This window comes from Python bivittatus, unplaced genomic scaffold (assembly GCF_059951505.1).
Source record: "Python bivittatus isolate LINGU-HERP-01145 unplaced genomic scaffold, Pbiv_v1 ctg000480_np1212, whole genome shotgun sequence".
NCBI lineage: Eukaryota > Metazoa > Chordata > Lepidosauria > Squamata > Pythonidae > Python > Python bivittatus.
The window spans coordinates 41,739,245-41,756,720 of NW_028277075.1; the positions used below are offsets into that span (position 1 = coordinate 41,739,245).

Here is a 17,476-nt window from a genome sequence, read left to right on the forward strand (position 1 = left end):
AGACTGAGAGCGAGTGACTGGCCCAAAGTCACCCAGCTGGCTTTCATGCCTAAGGTGGGACTAGAACTCAGTTTCTAGCCTGGTTTCTAGCCTGGAGCTTCAACCATTAGACCCAACTGCCCCTGAACACAAGTAAGCCTCCTTAATAGCTTGCTTGGGCATTTGTAGATGCTGGTTCATAAGTTATCTTAAATCAGCACTTGTATTTTTAAATGGAAACTAGGAAGTAACTTATCACAAAAGCTGACTCGTGCCAACTTCTGTTTTATTAACTCTTCTCACTATAAGCAGAAAATCTAACCTGTGTTATCAAAAATAAGATGATTGGCATTTGACATCATTATTGGTCTGTGTTTATTATTCAGCTATATAAAGGTGGTTTGTACCCTCCAGTGGGCAGCACCTTGTAGTCTGTCCCCAGCACTGTTCAGAAAAACTTGGCAGATCGTGTGGTCTCCACTCGTAAATTGGATCATGGGGAATTTGCCCCCTTCACAAGTGATTTTAATCTGCAAAAAATCCTTGTAAGTATGACACAGCAGCCAGCAGGAGCATATTCATTCTTGCTTTTCCCTAGAAAAGGAAACAGGTCTATTGATGCAGTAACAGCAGTGAAATAAGCAAATGTCTTCTTTACTTTCACAAGACTTTTCTGTACTTCTGCAGATTTGGGGAATAACTAGGTTGTATTGGTGTAGTGGTTAATGCATCAGGGTAGAAACCGGGAGACTGAGTTCTAGTCCTGCCTTGGGCACAAAGCCAGCTGGGTGACCTTGGGTTAGTCACTCTCTCGAGGAAGAAGGCAAGAGCATACTGTAACTACTCTTCCTTTCTCTAGGAAGAGGACAAGGGCCAACCACTTCCAAAAAACCTTACCAAGGAAACTGCATGTAGTTGCCAGGAGTCAACACTGATTCAAAGGTGCGCGTGCACACACAGTGTGATACCTCATTCATGTATGCATGCCAAGCTTCCCTCAGCAGTCTAAAACAGCTGCCACAAACAGAACATATGACTAGAGGATGTGATGTGGCAACAAGGTGTTGCTGTGCATGCTATAGTTTGCTCTCCAAACTAGCCTGCTCCCTTTAGATGGAGTATAATGCAGTTAACTGCTAGGCATGGAAATAGGAGTAAGAGTGCCATATTGTCCTTCACCTCAGACAGCAGAAGAACCTTGGCATGTCCTGACATATGGTAATTAATTTGCTCTGCAGGATTGTAAATACATTTCCTTGGACCTATTGAAGAAAGTGGAGTTTATTTCTGATTAACTACCTATGGGATGATGCTATAGTGACATTATTCACAGCTAGACCTTCTCAGGCCCTGCAGTTGGCCCCACCTAGCTAGCTCTGGCTGATTCCAAAAAGGTAAACTAGGTTCAGACTGGTTAATATTTGGACAGAATATCACTACAAAATCCCCTGTAGGGCTGTAGCCAAGACAGGAAAGTTGAAAAAAATATCCCAGAAGGCAGAAAGGGCAAATCACTTGCATATTGTTGCCAAGTAAGTTACTTGGAAGTGCCAGGTCACCAGGAACTGAGTTTGACTTGAGAGAGTCTCTCCCTTTTAAGACCCTCCCAGAGGCATATGGCTAACCTTTGCTGTAAACAGAGCTGCCAGGCCACTAGAGGATTTTAAGGCTGTAATCCTAAACACAACTAAAATGCTGGAAGATGGGAGATTTCTCATGCTATCAATTGTGTCTTTTCATCCCTGGAAAGCAACACAATGAAAGAAGTGATAGCAAAAGACAGAAGGGTCATAAAAGGAAGACAAGTCCCTGGTCCCTCCAGACCTCACTCTGGGAAGTGAGGATAGCCCCTTCTCTCCTTGTGTTCAGACCCTAGTTTGTCCTGGTGCCACTTGCATATTTCATGTTTCCTTTTGTTTGAATTTTATATTATGGCTCTACGTGTGCATACTGAGTTTGTCATTTGCCGCCTTGTCCTAGTTGGGTGGGATAGCTTCTAAGTACTGTAGGGTAAGTAGGTAAGAAAAATCTCTCAAAGGAGCCAGATGCAAGATCTCACTGAATTCAGAAGTGTATACATCTATCAACATAATTTTCAGGTAGGGTTGGGTGTTGATGTTACCAGTTACCAACTATGACACTGTTCTAATTTCCGGAATACATTAAAAGCACGTGGAATATCGTTTTGCTGGTTGTAGAAATAGTCCAACGACTGATAAAGTTAGTTGGACTCTCTTCTTTCCAGCTTCTTATTGAGAGGATTGCCCCAAAATAGTGCTGAGACTGACAGGGGATTTCCCTGATTCTCTACCGATGGCCAGTTCCCTTCCCTCCCCTTCCCTTCCCTCCCCTTCCCTTCGCTTTTTGGCCGCTGAAACGAGGCTGACAGTTGCTTTGCCGCAGACCGGCAGGAGGGAGCCGAAGGCGGAGCCTGCCAGCGCCCTAGAAGGTAAGGGAGCCGCTCAGGTTAAGGATTTAGCAGCTGCCGCAGGGGGAGGATTGCGGCTAAGCGGCGCGGCGCGGCGGGGCTTCGAAGCGGCAGTCCGGGTGAGAGCGGGCCGGTGGGGTCCAGGGTGGCGTGGCCCTCGGGGCCGATTCGTTCGGTCGCGAAAGGAGCTTGCCGCCAACCTCTTTCGAAGCCCGGTTGCAAGTAGGAAGGTGCATCCGCAGAGCAGTTTTGAAGGGCGCACTTGCTGCTGCGGGTGGAGGTGGAAGGGGATCGCTCCGAGGGAGAAGCCGGCCGATTTTATAGGCGCCGGGCTAGGTGTGACGCTTCCGAGCTGCATTTGCCGGGCTCAAAGCTAACGGGCAGAGGCCCGGTCCGGAGGCCAATTTTATGTCGGTAAAAACGGGTCTCTTGTGCCTTTAGCTGCTTTAGAAATGCATCTGCCGCGTTTGGGTAAGAATGCCTCTTTATTTGTCTTCGGTATTGGTCTCCTCCTGGAAGGAGAAGCTGAAGGATACGGTTATATTTTAGCCGGTTTTCTGATGAGCGGGACGCTTTAGCCTTCTTTCTGCCCGGAGGCTCTTTAGTTGGGATTGGTTTGGGAGAGCAGGCTTCAAAGGTAATTTGCAGCCTTGCTGCATTTGGGGACCCTTCTTTTAGTTTTACACACACAAACACATATAAAATGTTCATGATTTTATGAGTTAAATTAAGAGACAAGAATGCAATGATCATACAATTAAATCATCATCATCATCATCATCATAAGAAGAAGAAGGAGAAAAAATAAGACCCATATTGCAAGACCCAGTGAGGAATATTAATACAGAGCAAGCCCAGTCCTTTAGTACGTTATTAAATCTGGGCCGGTGTTCCACCTTCCCATTTCTACAGCATAAGGACATTTCAAGGACTGGCAGAGATCTCTTGAATCCACTCTTTAACATCTAAAGTCTTTTTTTGCTTTCTGCCTATATAAAGTAACTAGGGACTCTCCTGTTGTCTTGGCCAAGAGAAGCGTTGACTTTTTGCCCTATGTGTACTACTGAGAGACAGTAGGCCTACAGAACGTCCTCTTCTGAAGGAGGTCTTGCCTCTTTACATTTTTCTGCCTTCCTAAATGGTGCTGAATATGGCTTGATAATTCTTTATGTTATGGTTTGAAATTACATCTAGCAGGAATGCAGAAATTAATATGTTTGTTCTCTCTTCAGAGGCTTATTGCTAAATGGAGGAGGTTCCATCTTGTAGTCGGTTACTTAACTTCTCAACATACCTTTAAAAAAACATATTCTTACTCTTCCTGTTTTTTCCCTTCCTTGTCAGCAGAGTAATGAAGTCTCCACCACGACACCATCTCTACCACCACCACCACCATTCCTAATAGAATTATAGGCCATATGAAACACTTCTGTCCAATTATGTATACAGCTCTTTTGGAAGGCTATTGACAAACTGGAACACAGCCAGTTAAAAGTAATAATGAAAAGGACTTCAGTTTATCTTATGTTATTATGTGCATGCCTGTACAGCCCTACTATCAAAGTTATCTACTATTTGGTGACTTTGGAAGGCTATTGACAAGCTGGAACACGGCCAGTTAAAAGTAATAATGAAAAGGACTTCAGTTTATCTTATTATACGCATGTCTGTACAGCCCTACTATCAAAGTTATCTGCTATTTGACTGGTGAAAAGGTGGAGGAAGGAATCCCGCTTATAAATAAGAGTATAGTACTACAGTCCTATAAAAGGACTCCCTGAACATCTGGATATCAGACTGTGACCAAATGAGGTCAGTGTCTCCTTAGTTTTTTCACTAGAGTAAGATCTATACCACTGATTGTCCACTTAGTTTATAACCATTATTTTTAAATTTGTACCTATGCCCCTAAATTAGTGGGCAGAATTTTTGAGGTAAATAAGTGCCCTCTTTTTAAATAGAGACACTTCTACTTTTCTGGCAATTCATGAATGGTTCCTCCAGAGACTGGAAGAAAATTCTGTAGGGGAGCCATATTATGCCATTCTGACTTGATGTACTGAATACGGCAAGTACAAGACAACTTCCTTTCTATCCACCCCCTCCCCTTACAATTAATGAGAGGAAACAGGTAGGCTTAAGACCACAAAAATCCTCAGCAGCCCCCAACACATTCCTTTTTCCTACTCACAGCTCACAGAACATTGCTAGGGGGAAATCTCCATTTGTAGAGTTTCCACAGATGAACTGGGTCACCTGTGATGATGTAAATGGTGTCCCAGCAGCAGATCCTTCTTTCTAGTAGCAGAGGGGCACTTATCCTGCATTCAGGGGCCCTTTAGCTGGTTCTAGCTACTTTAAATTGTACCCTAAATATAATACCATTGTTAATTCCTCTACTCTGTTAATAGAATGCGGAGGCATACTGAAATTTTCAGCAAATAAATATTTGGATCTCATGTACAAGCACATTCTGTTGCAAGGTACAAGAAATTTTCCCTGTATGTAATCATTGTGCAAGCAGTTCAGTAAGATAGAGCAGATGTTGATTAGGTCAGCAGCTTACTCATACCCATGCCACATGTAGCATTTTCTGCTAATGATAAGGAGATTACCAGTCAGTTTTGGCATGCTTATGCTATTCTATGCAAGGTAGGATCTCTACTCTAGCATTACCTTGCAAGCCAATATATAGTTGTTTACATCCCACCTTCCATACAGTCAGGATGCTAGGTTATTGCAATTGCTGGTATTGGCTCTGAAACACAGAAGTGGGAGCTATGGCAACTTCTTTACCCTCCCTTTTTCGTAGTTTTTCCCCAAGCTACATTAAATTCCAACACTTCAGAGTACTTGTTAGGCTGTTTTTTCCATTCATTTTTAATTGTGATGTGTGTGTGTGTCTTAATTCATTCTTGTCTTTGTGCATATTGAGTTCTGTTGAGCATGCTGGTGCTCCCTAACCCTACAGTGAAGTCAAAACCACTTAGAGTGCAATCCAATGCAGTTCTAATCCAAAGTAGATCCCATTGAACTGAATGGGTCTTATACCCAGCTAAGTAGCATTGCAGCCTTAATGTTTATGCTAACAGACAAAACCAATTATTAATAGGTAACTTCATGCAAACTAAAGGATGCTTGTTGGCTATGCTGACTGAGAACTGTGGGAAAACACCAGACTGGGAAAGGCAACTCTGGTTGTCTGGTTTCTGGTGATAGATTTTAATGGGCAAAAACAGTGCATGGAGGAATCCCTTCCACAAAGCATATTGCCTTGCTATATAATGCATGGGATGCCATGGTTTGGGTCCTCGGGCTCCCACGAAGGCTCTCTAAACCCTCCAGGCACAATCCTGCTGTATTCTTGGGGAATGACTAATCATGAATGCCGCCACCGCCCACTTTATTCCAGAGAAATTCCTCTCCAGGCAAGTTGCAGTCTTTCTTCTATCAGTAAGTTAACTGGGCAGGAAAAACGTGTGCAAAAGTCTAGCCTCTTTCTCAGAACGAGCATTGCTAATTCATTAAGAATTCCAGGTTTTATTATGTAAAACATGGTCAAAGAACTAGAAGGGAGCTGAAAGAAACAGAAGGAGAAAGAAAGAAGTGAACAGTTTGTTTTGAAGGGGCTGAATTAGGTCAGCCATTCCAACAACACAAGTGCACACAGGCAAAAGAAAAATCCCATCCGCTTAGGTCACTGTGTATTAAATACAACCAAATCTATCTTGCATCTAGATTGTTGCATTATTTCTCTGATCTCCAACCCAGATTTTATGAGCTAGGCTTCTATCTTGGTTTTCTACCAGCTCGGGAAAAGGAGTTGTCTGCTCCCCCTTTTTAAAAACCCATCGGGGGTGGGGGAGAAATCTCTCTTCTTACTGGCTTTTCAGGCTTTGATTTTTATGGGCTTCATTTACTTGGATTGACAGATCAGATTTTCTTTTACCCTTTAATCTAAGCCACCTTCTCTATTCATGGTCTCACGTAGGTTTCCACTTCTAGACATGGACAAAATGAACTGCGTTCTCCTAGCAGCGTTCATTATTCTAACCATATCCTGCAATTCTAGTAAGTGCTGTGATGTTTCTGCATTTATAGTAAAGAGGATGGACCAAGCCACATTGGGATGTAGAAAAGCAGTAGACGACGATACCCACTGCAAACAGTATATAACATTTCTAAGAGCACTTACCACTCTTGCAGTCCATTAATATGCTTTTTGGATAAAAGCCTGCAGAGATTTTATTTGTTATTTAAGTGCTATACAAAAATATGACACTACCACATCTTGTAAATAATGTACTGTATGTAAGATGCAGAATTTGCCTCTCGCTAAAACTTTGTAACTGAATGTTGGGATAATTGTGACCAGGAAACTGAGCTGCAAATTTCTTCAGGACAAATCTCAGTTTAGATACAAATATTAAGCAGCTTTAAGAAGCAAATATTCTGCCAGTCCTCCCATGCACACATGCACTTAAACAAAGAATATTGATCAGATAATAGTCTTAGTCTACCAAACAAGGCTGTTGTTAAGTTACTGAAATAATACATGTGAAATAGTAAAATGGTTGTGCTACATAAATCTGGCATATAAAATACTGTTTTATGTTTCAGGCTATGCACTTCGATGTTATATCTGTGAACAAAGTCCTATTCTCTGTAGAACCAACCTTACCTGTTCTGATGAAGAAGATGCTTGCTTGCAAATTAGGATGAGTATGTATGCTCTGCAAGAATAAACTGACCTTTGGGCTCAGTTGGTACAAGTATGTTCTGTAGTGCATTCCTGTACATATCTCCTGAGAAGTTAAGCTCTACTGAGTTAGCTGTGATTTGTTCCCACATTAGTGAGTATGAGGTTGTCACTGTATAGTAAATGTTTTTCTGTCAGATTCTAACATATTAGTTTTAAGCCTTTAAACTTAAAAAAAAAAAGTTAGGTTGTTAAATGATATTTTGACCAATTAAGAAAAAAGCACATGTTCGTGATCAAATCCTGGTAAGTCAGGCTGTCCTGTCACATTGAGAAAATGCAGAATGCTACTTGGAGGCTTGTTTGGAGCAGCTGCCAATGGGAAAATTCTAAAACGAAAGGATTATAATACAATGCTTTTTCAGGAATGATCATAAATTGTAACGCTCATGATTGTTGAACATTGGCAGTAAAATGAGTAATTTGCAGTAGCTGGAAACTATCCTAAAGAATGGACAAAAGTGCTCTTGTAAATTGCTTAATTGCTTAATCAACTTCTGTGTGCACCCAAACACTTCCCTTGGTGCCCCATCAGGCTCCTTGTCTCATTTTTAACAAAATTACTACAGTAGGAGTCTGGTAGCACTTTTTCCGACTAACACGTTTTTACTAAAAGGCATACAGTAATCTTTCATAAGCTGCAGCTCATGAAAGCTTATGCCTTTCAGTAAAATGTGCTAGTTGGAAAAGGTGCTACTAGACTCCTGATTTTTTGCTACCATAAATTAATATGTTTGTCTTCCTACAATGTTAACAAAATTATTGTTAGCTAAATCAGTCATCTCCTTACAGAAAGGTGGTAAAGAAGCATTTGGAAACCTAGCCTGTTTCAACAATGAAGCTCAGATTCTTGGACCTCCGCCTTGGTTTCCTGAAAATTACAGTGTCTTATTTTGTCTTTGTATGAATTTTCCATTCCCCAAGTCATCCCATCTCCCAAAGCTGAACCTCACTCCTTGACCTTTTCAACTAGGGTGGGCACAGGGATTGAAGAGGATTGTATAAAGCTTTGGATTCTAAGTACTACAACTGACCCTTTTCTCAGTATCATTCCTTAGGCCCCAACTCTGCTTCTATCTCTGGGAACTGCTGAGAGCTGAATGACAGCTTGAGTCTCTCCAGAAATGTGGTGCCAACAATTGTTACTAATAGAAAAGTACCCATGAACACAGTAACAGAGTGAAGATCTGTAGAAAGAGCACCTGCAAAAATCCATGGGAAATCAAAAAGAACAAATTATGTAAAATCTTTGTGCAAGGCACAATGTCATGGTCACTATGACATAGGTGTCATGGTCTCTCCCTTCCATGGGGAGAGGCATCTGAAAACAATACATAGCTTTCTTTTAGCTGGGTCATAATCACAGCAATCCGAGCTTAGCTCAGTCTCTAGAGGCCTTTCTCATGTACCTTCTGTCCTGATTGGCAGCTTTGGAGTTTGTCACATGCACACAAAGATAGCTCTTTCTACATGACTGTAGTTTTTTAGAATCAGCTAGCTACCTTTTCTCTAGGATTAGCTATAGCAGTTTCATTGAGAACTGCTTCCTAGAGTTCTTGGCTAGAAAAACTTTCTGGAAGCTTACTCAAAATTACTTCTGGTCTTTTTTATTGGGAATTGGGAAAAGCACCAACTATAGAACTTGGATTTGCTCTATCAGCTCTTTCTTAGCCTTTGTCACTTCTATTTCTCCTTTAAGATTTGCCAGCCTAGCCTCTTTCAAAGAAAGCTTCAATCATGACATTCAAGGATCCTCATTCTTTCCTTTTCTGGGATCCTTCCTTCCTTCCTTCCTTCCTTCCTTCCTTCCTTCCTTCCTTCCTTCCTTCCTTCCTTCCTTCCTTCCTGTTACAGTCATTTGACCTGATATATTGGTCCAATTCTGTAAGTGAATTGCAGTATTCCACAGTGAGTGAAATTAGCAATCTTCTGCCGAGCTTTTCAAGAGGTCAAATTTCATTGAAGCAGCTATGAAGAGAAGAACCTATAAGCATAGATTTGTGGTCTAAAAGGAACAAATAGTTTTAAACTATAAATTACAGAAAATGCAAAAAAAAAAAAAAAAAAAAACCTTTTGGTTGTGCTTGTCTTCAAAATGATTTGTAAGAGTATTTTGATTTGGAAGAAGTTGTAGTTGACTCATAATGTAATTCTTAAAAGAGCTGCAACTTTTTTCAAGCTTACATAGAAGACGGGCTGCTTTAATGAATATCAGAGAAGCATTATGGCCATTTGAGGTCTGAGGTCTTTCTGAATCCTTTCTGAAGCATGCTCAGCCCTATAATGCCAGTGCTCCATATAGCATTTTCTTCATGGATCTCTCAATCTATGAATAATGAAGTAAAAAATGCCATTCTTGCAATTAGTCAAGGTATATAGCCAAGCACTAAAGTCAGAGGCATCTACTTTGTGCAGAGTTCCTGATCTTGAGCAGCAGAGATAGTAACTTTTACATTTTTGCTTTAAAACCAAAAGATATTATGTAAACCATTAAGTAATTTTGGGTGGTTCCAGTAAGTAGAGGCATTATCCAGTTATGGATTTTGTATCATAATGCATAGATCATCATAGTCTTCTTAGATCCAGACCAAGACACAGGACATCTTTGTGATGTTACTGGAGAAAGGTTGGGGGAAAGAAAAAAATTACTACTGTATTACTGATTCCTCTTTTTTCCTAAAGATCTGCCCAGAGCACTTTGAAACCTTCCAGAACAGTCAGGAAAGTGGTATAACTGGCAATGAAAATTGCCTCTGACCTCTTCTTCCTACAGCAGCCCCTACTGGATTGCAGCACTTTTGAGAAACATTTATGGACTTCTCTGAGGAGAAGTGTGATATTCTCTGAATCTACATATGGTAAGGCAAATATTGCAAAGGGAAGATAATGCAAAGCAAGGGAAAATGATTTGTTTTTTAAACTGTCATTTTAATCAATGTTCCATGTTATATTTATAAGTGGCAAAATAGCTGATTTTGCTTAGTGTGGTCATTTAAAATGCATCTCTTGCTTGAATTTCATCAGAAGCAAAATAGATCTCAGTTATAAGAATTTTGATTTATATTTTGATTTTGTTTACAGTACATTTGAGAACTTACAAGTGCTGGAAAATGTCAAAATGCAGCAAAGAAGTTGTAGCCCAGGAGTTTAGTGTGGACAGTTTTAGACACCTTTGCTGCCAAAGAGATTTCTGCAATAAGAGTCCAAGCCTCATCAATACAGCTCCCCTTGGTATTTCTGCAGTGATTGTGGTTTGGATGATGTCGCTGTAATATGGAGATTCAAAGTACTATATTCTCTGCATATCCCAATCCTCCCCAGACCTATGAGCGCTTTTACTGCAACAACTAAAGCTATTTGAAGAAGCCATTTGTTTTCGATCAGAAGAGAGTTAAAGCTAAGCCAGAAAAAAAAGAGAAAATATATCCTTAAATGTGGAAAACCAGTTTTGTAAAAAGGATTCTCACTCAGTGCATGTTGATGGTCTTTGACAATTGAGCCTACTCCTTAATATTTAATATTTGGTTAATCTGTATCCATGGGAAGGAAATTGTTTAAACTCTTTTGTACAAAAGCTGATTCTCATTTTTTTTTTTATCACCTTCAACACTTACATGTTATCAGCAAATATGGCTATTGTATTTCACAAATCACTTTTAACTCAAGCTCATTATAAACAAGTTTTAGAGGTTACCAAGATAAATGGTTGCATGATCCCACTGTCTATAGTCCTCCATTCCCACATTTGTCTTTCTATTTGTTTTATAACGTTATAGAATCTCCACCAGTTATCCAGGTGTTAAGCTAACTGATCTGCAGAGAACTCATATATATGCAGTACACTGAGTAACTACACAGCGTTGCTGTTTCAACACTTATTTCCCAATCCTTAGCACATTTACTCACAGATCCTTATATCAGTGGAGCTTAATTTAAAAGTATAACCTAAGAAATGTTTGCCTTCCCCTTTTTCATTGCATTGTTTTCTGTGAGCACTGTATCCAATAGAGAAATTCTGAAAAACATTACTTAACAGTGTCCTTCCTATGATAGGCCACAGCATGCCATTGTAAAAGTATACTGTATACAGCCAATTGTTAACATTCTTTTGCAGATTTCCCCACATGTTTAGAACTGTTGGTATATTAAAAGTATTGGAACAACTGTATGCAATGCGTTGTACTTACACTATATGTATAAACGCTCTTGAGAGAGCCCTGGCTTTGCTTTGATATGTATAAATCCTGTGGCTTTGTATCTTAAGATTAATAGCCTATAACATTATTGTAACTTATTTTAGTGAGAAGTAACATGGCCCAAGAAGGCAAAGCTGATGGACAAAGATTATTCACTTTCCCCCACTAATTAAATGAAGGGATTGATATAGTCTGTATACAGATTCAGTTAGAACTGAGAGAGAAACCCCAAAGGAGACAGAAATCTGATTTTCTGCAACAAATTTTATGACTTACACTATTGAAGGAACCCAACTATTGGGGCTTGTTAAACAAACTAGCACCATATATGAACACAGTGACCCTGAATCTTGGAAAACAATAGGGAAACTTGCTGAAAAATCAAAAAGAAAAGCACTGTCCTTGTGTCTGTACTGATTTAACCCAGTTGCTTAGATTTACACGACACATTGAACACGTACAACTATCCTGGCTGAGTTCATACCATGACCTAAGCCACAAAGTAAGCAATCACATTTTACCCTGCTGTAGTGTGCAAACCAGCCATTGTTTCTTTAGTCCTTAAGGTAGAACTTAACAGGTGGAAGTTTTCATTCAACAAGAAAAATATTATCACCTGTTTATATAAATTGTAATTTAGTTACACATTTAATAGGGCTATTTGATCACAGTGAACACTATACAGAGGTATAATCTATCATCATCATCATCTTTATTTTGGTCATTGACCAATAAAAATAGATACAATAAGACAGATAATAATATTACCCCTTTCATCAATAACTACTAGCAACCATTTGTGGGCGAAGCTTACACATTATGTGGCAAAATTTTGCAACTTTTAAAGAAATAGATCTGTCTTGATTATTTAACAAATAATGCAAGTAAAAATTATCGGAATGCCTGGGGAATTTAAATAAAAGAGGGGTAATCAGCTGAAAGTGAATGTCCCATAATACTGACAATACAAAAGAACATGGACAGGTATAATCTATTTACCTAGCACTTTAAAGTAAACTTTCTTGAACTCTAGCAGACTTTCTTCTGATTATAGATCCATACAATTTAGGGCTACTATATCTGAGCTGAAAAAACTGGATGATCATGTGATGGTAGCGAAGAGATATAGAAAACTGACACTGTGTTGCCATTAACTGGTAATCTGGATGTGTGCAGCCAACTATGATAACCCTATAGAATTACGGTATTTTTCATGCTGTTTGTCAGTAACTATGAACTCTGATTAAAAAAAAATTGGTTAACTTAATCATAGTTGGCATGATTCACTGAGCCATAAACTAACTGCATGGGCAGAATTTGCCAGATTCACAAGGCTAAAAATATAGTAGGTAAATTTCACAGGTCGTTGTGTGAATCTAGTCACTATATTATGCTAAAATATCCTTGAAATGTTTTTATATTCATAAATAATTTAAATTATATGCTTCATATAGTTATGGTCCCTAGATCTCCACATATTCTCTCAATTCCCAATAATGCAACTAGGCAATTCTTCTCTCCTTTGCTTAGCTCTTTTTGATCCCACTCGATCCTTGGCATATCAATATACTGATTCAGGTGAACTATGGAGAATGTAGTTCAGTGAAACAGATCTAGGAATTTTAATACAGCCTTCCCCAACCTAGTGCCTTTCAGATATCTTGGGCTTCCACTCCTGTAATTCTTATGCTGGTTGACAATGACACGAATTGGTCCAACCCAACTGGAGGTACCAGGATGAACAGTACCTTGTTATGCTACAATTTCCAAGGCACCTTGATTTATATCCTGTATTGTTATATTAGTACAAAAGTCATGCACATTTTATGATGTTAAGCATGTAAAAGTGGAAATGTCTTTAAAAAGTCAGCAATGTAACAATGGCAGAAAGATTTCTGATTAAGAAGAGCTGGTGCCACACCTGAAATATCAGTGTCCTTTCCCTTAAGAAAAAACTGAGATTAACTGGAAATGGATGTGATCTCTATCAGTGTCCCAATCAATTATGGGAGCTAATTCAGGCAAATAGTATAACTTTAAAAACTGTTTAATTTTATATCTGGAAACTGGATGTTGTGGAAATTATCCACTAAAACTCATTTTGAAATTATTTATTTCCTAGTCACATAGGATTGTTTTTTCATCCTCATTTATGGCCTGATTTGAAGTCACAAAAACATGTTAACACATAATTGCAAATTCTTTAGTCTTTTCAGTATAAATTTAAGTTTTCCCAATTATTACAAATAAAATTAGTTTTATCATGTTGACTTTATGAAAATGAGAAATCACTTTAGAGTGGAGACTGGCTGTAGCCACATGGTATATTGAAATACGGTTCCTACATATTTGGAAGAAAATCCCCATTGAATATAGGATTGCAGCCTTAATTCCATTCTGTTCCTGACATTTTAATTCATTTTAACTCATTTAAATTTAAATTTAAATTTAAAATTTAGCTCATTTTAACCTGAAATCATCAAGTATCTGCCACGAATCCTAATTACAGTACAGCTTTAAGGACTTAAGATCCTTAAAACTGTCATATAGTTAGGATTTGTAGTAGATACCTGGTCATACTCTGTGTTTTATTGCACAAAAGGGAAAATGGGATACAGATACCAAGCAATCTTAGTAGCATCCATCTAAATGAATTTGTGGGCAAAAAGAAACTAATATTGTTCATTGATGTTGAAACTATCATTTCTCCATTCCCAGGTCATTAATTCCAAGCTAGCTTAGTCAGCGATATATAACATTTATATAATTCCATCATATAACTATTCCGTCTTAATATTTCCATAACTGGAATACTGTTCCTTCCAAATTAGTAATTCCTTATATTAAAAATGCTTATGTCCTGAACAGAATTGCTAAGTAAGTCCATATGACAATTATAATTCCATACATATACATATACTGTTAATCGTACTCCCTTCTTTCCAGTTCCCTGAAGTCCCTCCATCTATTTCACCACGTACAGTCACCTGCATTCCATTTTTGTAGAGGAGAGGAGCTCCAGGGGTGGCACAAGAGAGTTTCCTTTGGCCCAAAGAGCATCATGCTCCACCCTGGCTTCTTGTAGTTTTATATTTGAAATAGTCCTTCAAGGAGACAAAAATGAACTTAACACAAAGGTGCCATCTGTTGTTTCTGATAATGCATACATACTTATTTATCTGGTTCTACTCACCAATGGGAATATCAACCTCATGGAAGACCTACAGTCTTTCATCAGGTCAGTATTCTCCTGATCAAACAAATCAAAACAAACCTAAAGTAAAAAAATACTTTCTGGATGAGGTTCTGCTTTCTCCAGCAACTTGGAGAAATCACCAGAGGCACAGAGCCTAGTGGCCATATGGGAGGAGGCAAATAAGTTTAACTGAATTCAGTGGGACTTGATTGTAGGTAAATGTATAATATAAGATTGTTCTTTGTAATGGTACTGAAGGTATGGAGCTAGAAACATGAGTGGGAATTCAGGATTGTCACGGGAACTGCCAAAATGCTGTTAAGAAGAAAAGTTAATTAGAAAGGAGATTCCAGCAAGGACTGAATTTTAGTGATCACTAAATGTTGGGGGAAAAATCCATGAAAAAGGGATATTGAAACTCTTGGAGAAAAATCTGTAAGAGGAAACTTCTGTTCCATACCATTTATGACTTACAAGTTTTCTCTCAGCCTTTTCACGATGAGGTTCATTTTGTCTATTAAAGCAGGACCTTTCAGTCTCTAAACACTTCATGGTTTGCAAAGCCAGGTCAAGAACATATGGACGTGTTCAGTAAGATTCCATGCGCAAGACCCCGATACACAGGAAACAGGGTATATTTATAATCAAGCAACAAGGAAATACAAGATTATTAATGCATTTGGTTACAAATTGATTATAAAAAGACAAAAGTTTAAAATAGACCCAAGTTAGCATAAGGTATGAATCTACAAAATGATACCTTTAACTATGAAATACCAAAGGGTATATATGTTGGCTGAGTTTCCAAAGCTTGATAGGGTACAATGTGTTTGGCTACTATATGGTTCAGTGTGCATTGAGTAAACACTACTGATGGAGTAGCTTTGAGAACATTTACCACTCCATCAGAATACAAAGAGCTAAAACTAAGTAGTTGAATCATGTAGGCAGAAGAGCTGGAAAGTACTGGGGTCATGAAAGCTCATCATTAGCATAATAAAAATCAAGCCCAGAGGTGGAAAGCACAGATAATGAAGTGCACTCCCCCCATGAAAAGATACTCAAAATCACCCTAGTGATGTTACACAGAGACTTGCTTATTTGCATTAACCAACAATAAGTTGTATAACTTCTGTATGGCACTTTTATTTCCCAAGTTTCAATAAAAAGCCAATAAGAAGACTTGAGATGAGACTTCTGATGAATAGCAGATGTATTTTGATCAAGACACAGCTGGGGGACCCCAATCAACACATTAACAAGAAATGTTGATGGAATCACACCTCACAAAACAAACATCAGAGGCTTTATAGACATTTAAATCTGTAATCAGATAGTACATCCCCTCATACCCATACAAGGGATTTTTGGGATGGTCTGAGCAAGTGAAAGGTGATTCTTAGGAAAGTAAACTTAAATGTAACTTTTCCTTCTGGTTACCAAGGGAATGGCATACCAGATTCTTCTTATCTTTTTCTGGAATGTAGGGCCTCACAACTGTTGCAAAAAGCTTGGTACAACATTGAGCTTGTACTCGGCTAATTGCTTATTCGAAGACAATCGGACATTCAGCAAAGAGATAAGGGGGGGGGGGGAAGAAACCAGTGCTCTTTACAAAACAAAAGCAAGTTAACCCTTTAGAAATAAAATAGAGTGCACTGTTACAGGTATGGTTATACATTATGTGAAGCATATATATATATATAGAATATAAAATTGTGTATCAAAATAATGCCCTTCACTTCCTTGCCTGAAACTATAAATATGCTGTAAAATTGCAAATCTGTGTACTTAATTTGTGTCACCTGCCCCAAGCATACCTCTTTACTTCTGTACAGAAGAAAAGAAGGGATTCTGGCTTCCATTACTTGTGTTTCATTGGCTACTCAGGTGAAGAACCCAGTGTTGGGCTAGGCCAACACTGCCATTGGATTAATTCAATAAACTATGGTTAAATCATGGATTGTGCCATGTAAACACAGGCATTCATCTCTCCAAGAGAATTAAAATGCAGTTCATTTATTGGAGATACAAAGCTAATAATTATCAAATTGCCAAATAAAAAAGAACATAGTTCTCAATACTTGCTGTTTTGCATAATGGTGCTCTCATACCACAACATGTTATTTGTCAAGGTTAATTAACAATTTTACACTGCTTCTTTCCCCCAGTTTGTATGGTCCTTTAAATGATGTTGGTGATTTCTGGCATGAGGCGGATCCAAGATAGAAAATGGAAATACACTATGCTACACATACTTTTTGCTACTTAAAAACTCTCCTTTAACAGTGTTTTTATACATTTTTAGTTTTATGCAGCATATGCTGTGATATTTGAGGTAAAAATGTTCCTACTTAAAGCAGTATTGGAAATTCACATTTTCCATTGTCTAATTCACATTCATTGTAAGCAGAATAAAGTATCTTGGGAAAAAATGGTGGTGTATTGGCTCATCTCTGTTTAGATCTGCATCTGAAGAGACTCTGAAGTCTATCGACAAACCTCCTTCGGGACGCGGCCCGAGTCTGCTATATATTCGGAGCGCCTTTTAAATTTCTCGTGCACTTGAGTAGCCGGAGCGGCGCTAGAGCATTTCAGGTAATAATTGGCGATTGCCAGGTGCCTTACGAGAGCGCTGCACAAACGAGCAAGGATCTTGGGCTCCAATTCCTATTGCTGTAACTCTAACTGTCGTGCATGCACCGCATGGAATAAAGCAGTTAAAATGTATTGAAAGATGCCTCCCCCCAGCCGATATTCCTATGATTACGTAGTCGCCTCGGTCTTTGTAATTGATCTCCCAAATATCCCCCCCATGACTCACACGTTTATTAAAAGCAAAGGAGTCACTTCTCATTCTAGTCAGTCATCGGCCTCGATGACCTGCAGCCAATCAGGGATGGTAAAGCTGTAATTGG

General features: G+C 38.9%; 1 protein-coding gene across 7 annotated transcripts; it reads left to right on the forward strand.

Annotated features, from left to right (window-relative positions):
• Positions 1–2,285: 2,285 nt before the first annotated feature.
• LOC103048314 (CD59 glycoprotein-like) lies at positions 2,286–17,338 on the forward strand. Of its 7 annotated transcripts, none has more exons than XM_007433218.4 (4): positions 2,286–2,428; positions 6,399–6,478; positions 7,028–7,129; positions 10,248–17,338. In XM_007433218.4, exons 2-4 carry the CDS (start codon positions 6,415–6,417, stop codon positions 10,436–10,438), a joined length of 357 nt encoding a protein of 118 aa, XP_007433280.1. In that variant the 5' UTR covers positions 2,286–2,428; positions 6,399–6,414; the 3' UTR covers positions 10,439–17,338. The 7 variants fall into 7 exon arrangements, with proteins under 7 accessions (XP_007433280.1, XP_025025612.1, XP_025025614.1 ...); XM_025169844.2 differs by lacking the exon at positions 2,286–2,428 and adding an exon at positions 2,434–2,526; XM_025169846.2 differs by lacking the exon at positions 2,286–2,428 and adding an exon at positions 2,495–2,637.
• Positions 17,339–17,476: the final 138 nt, after the last annotated feature.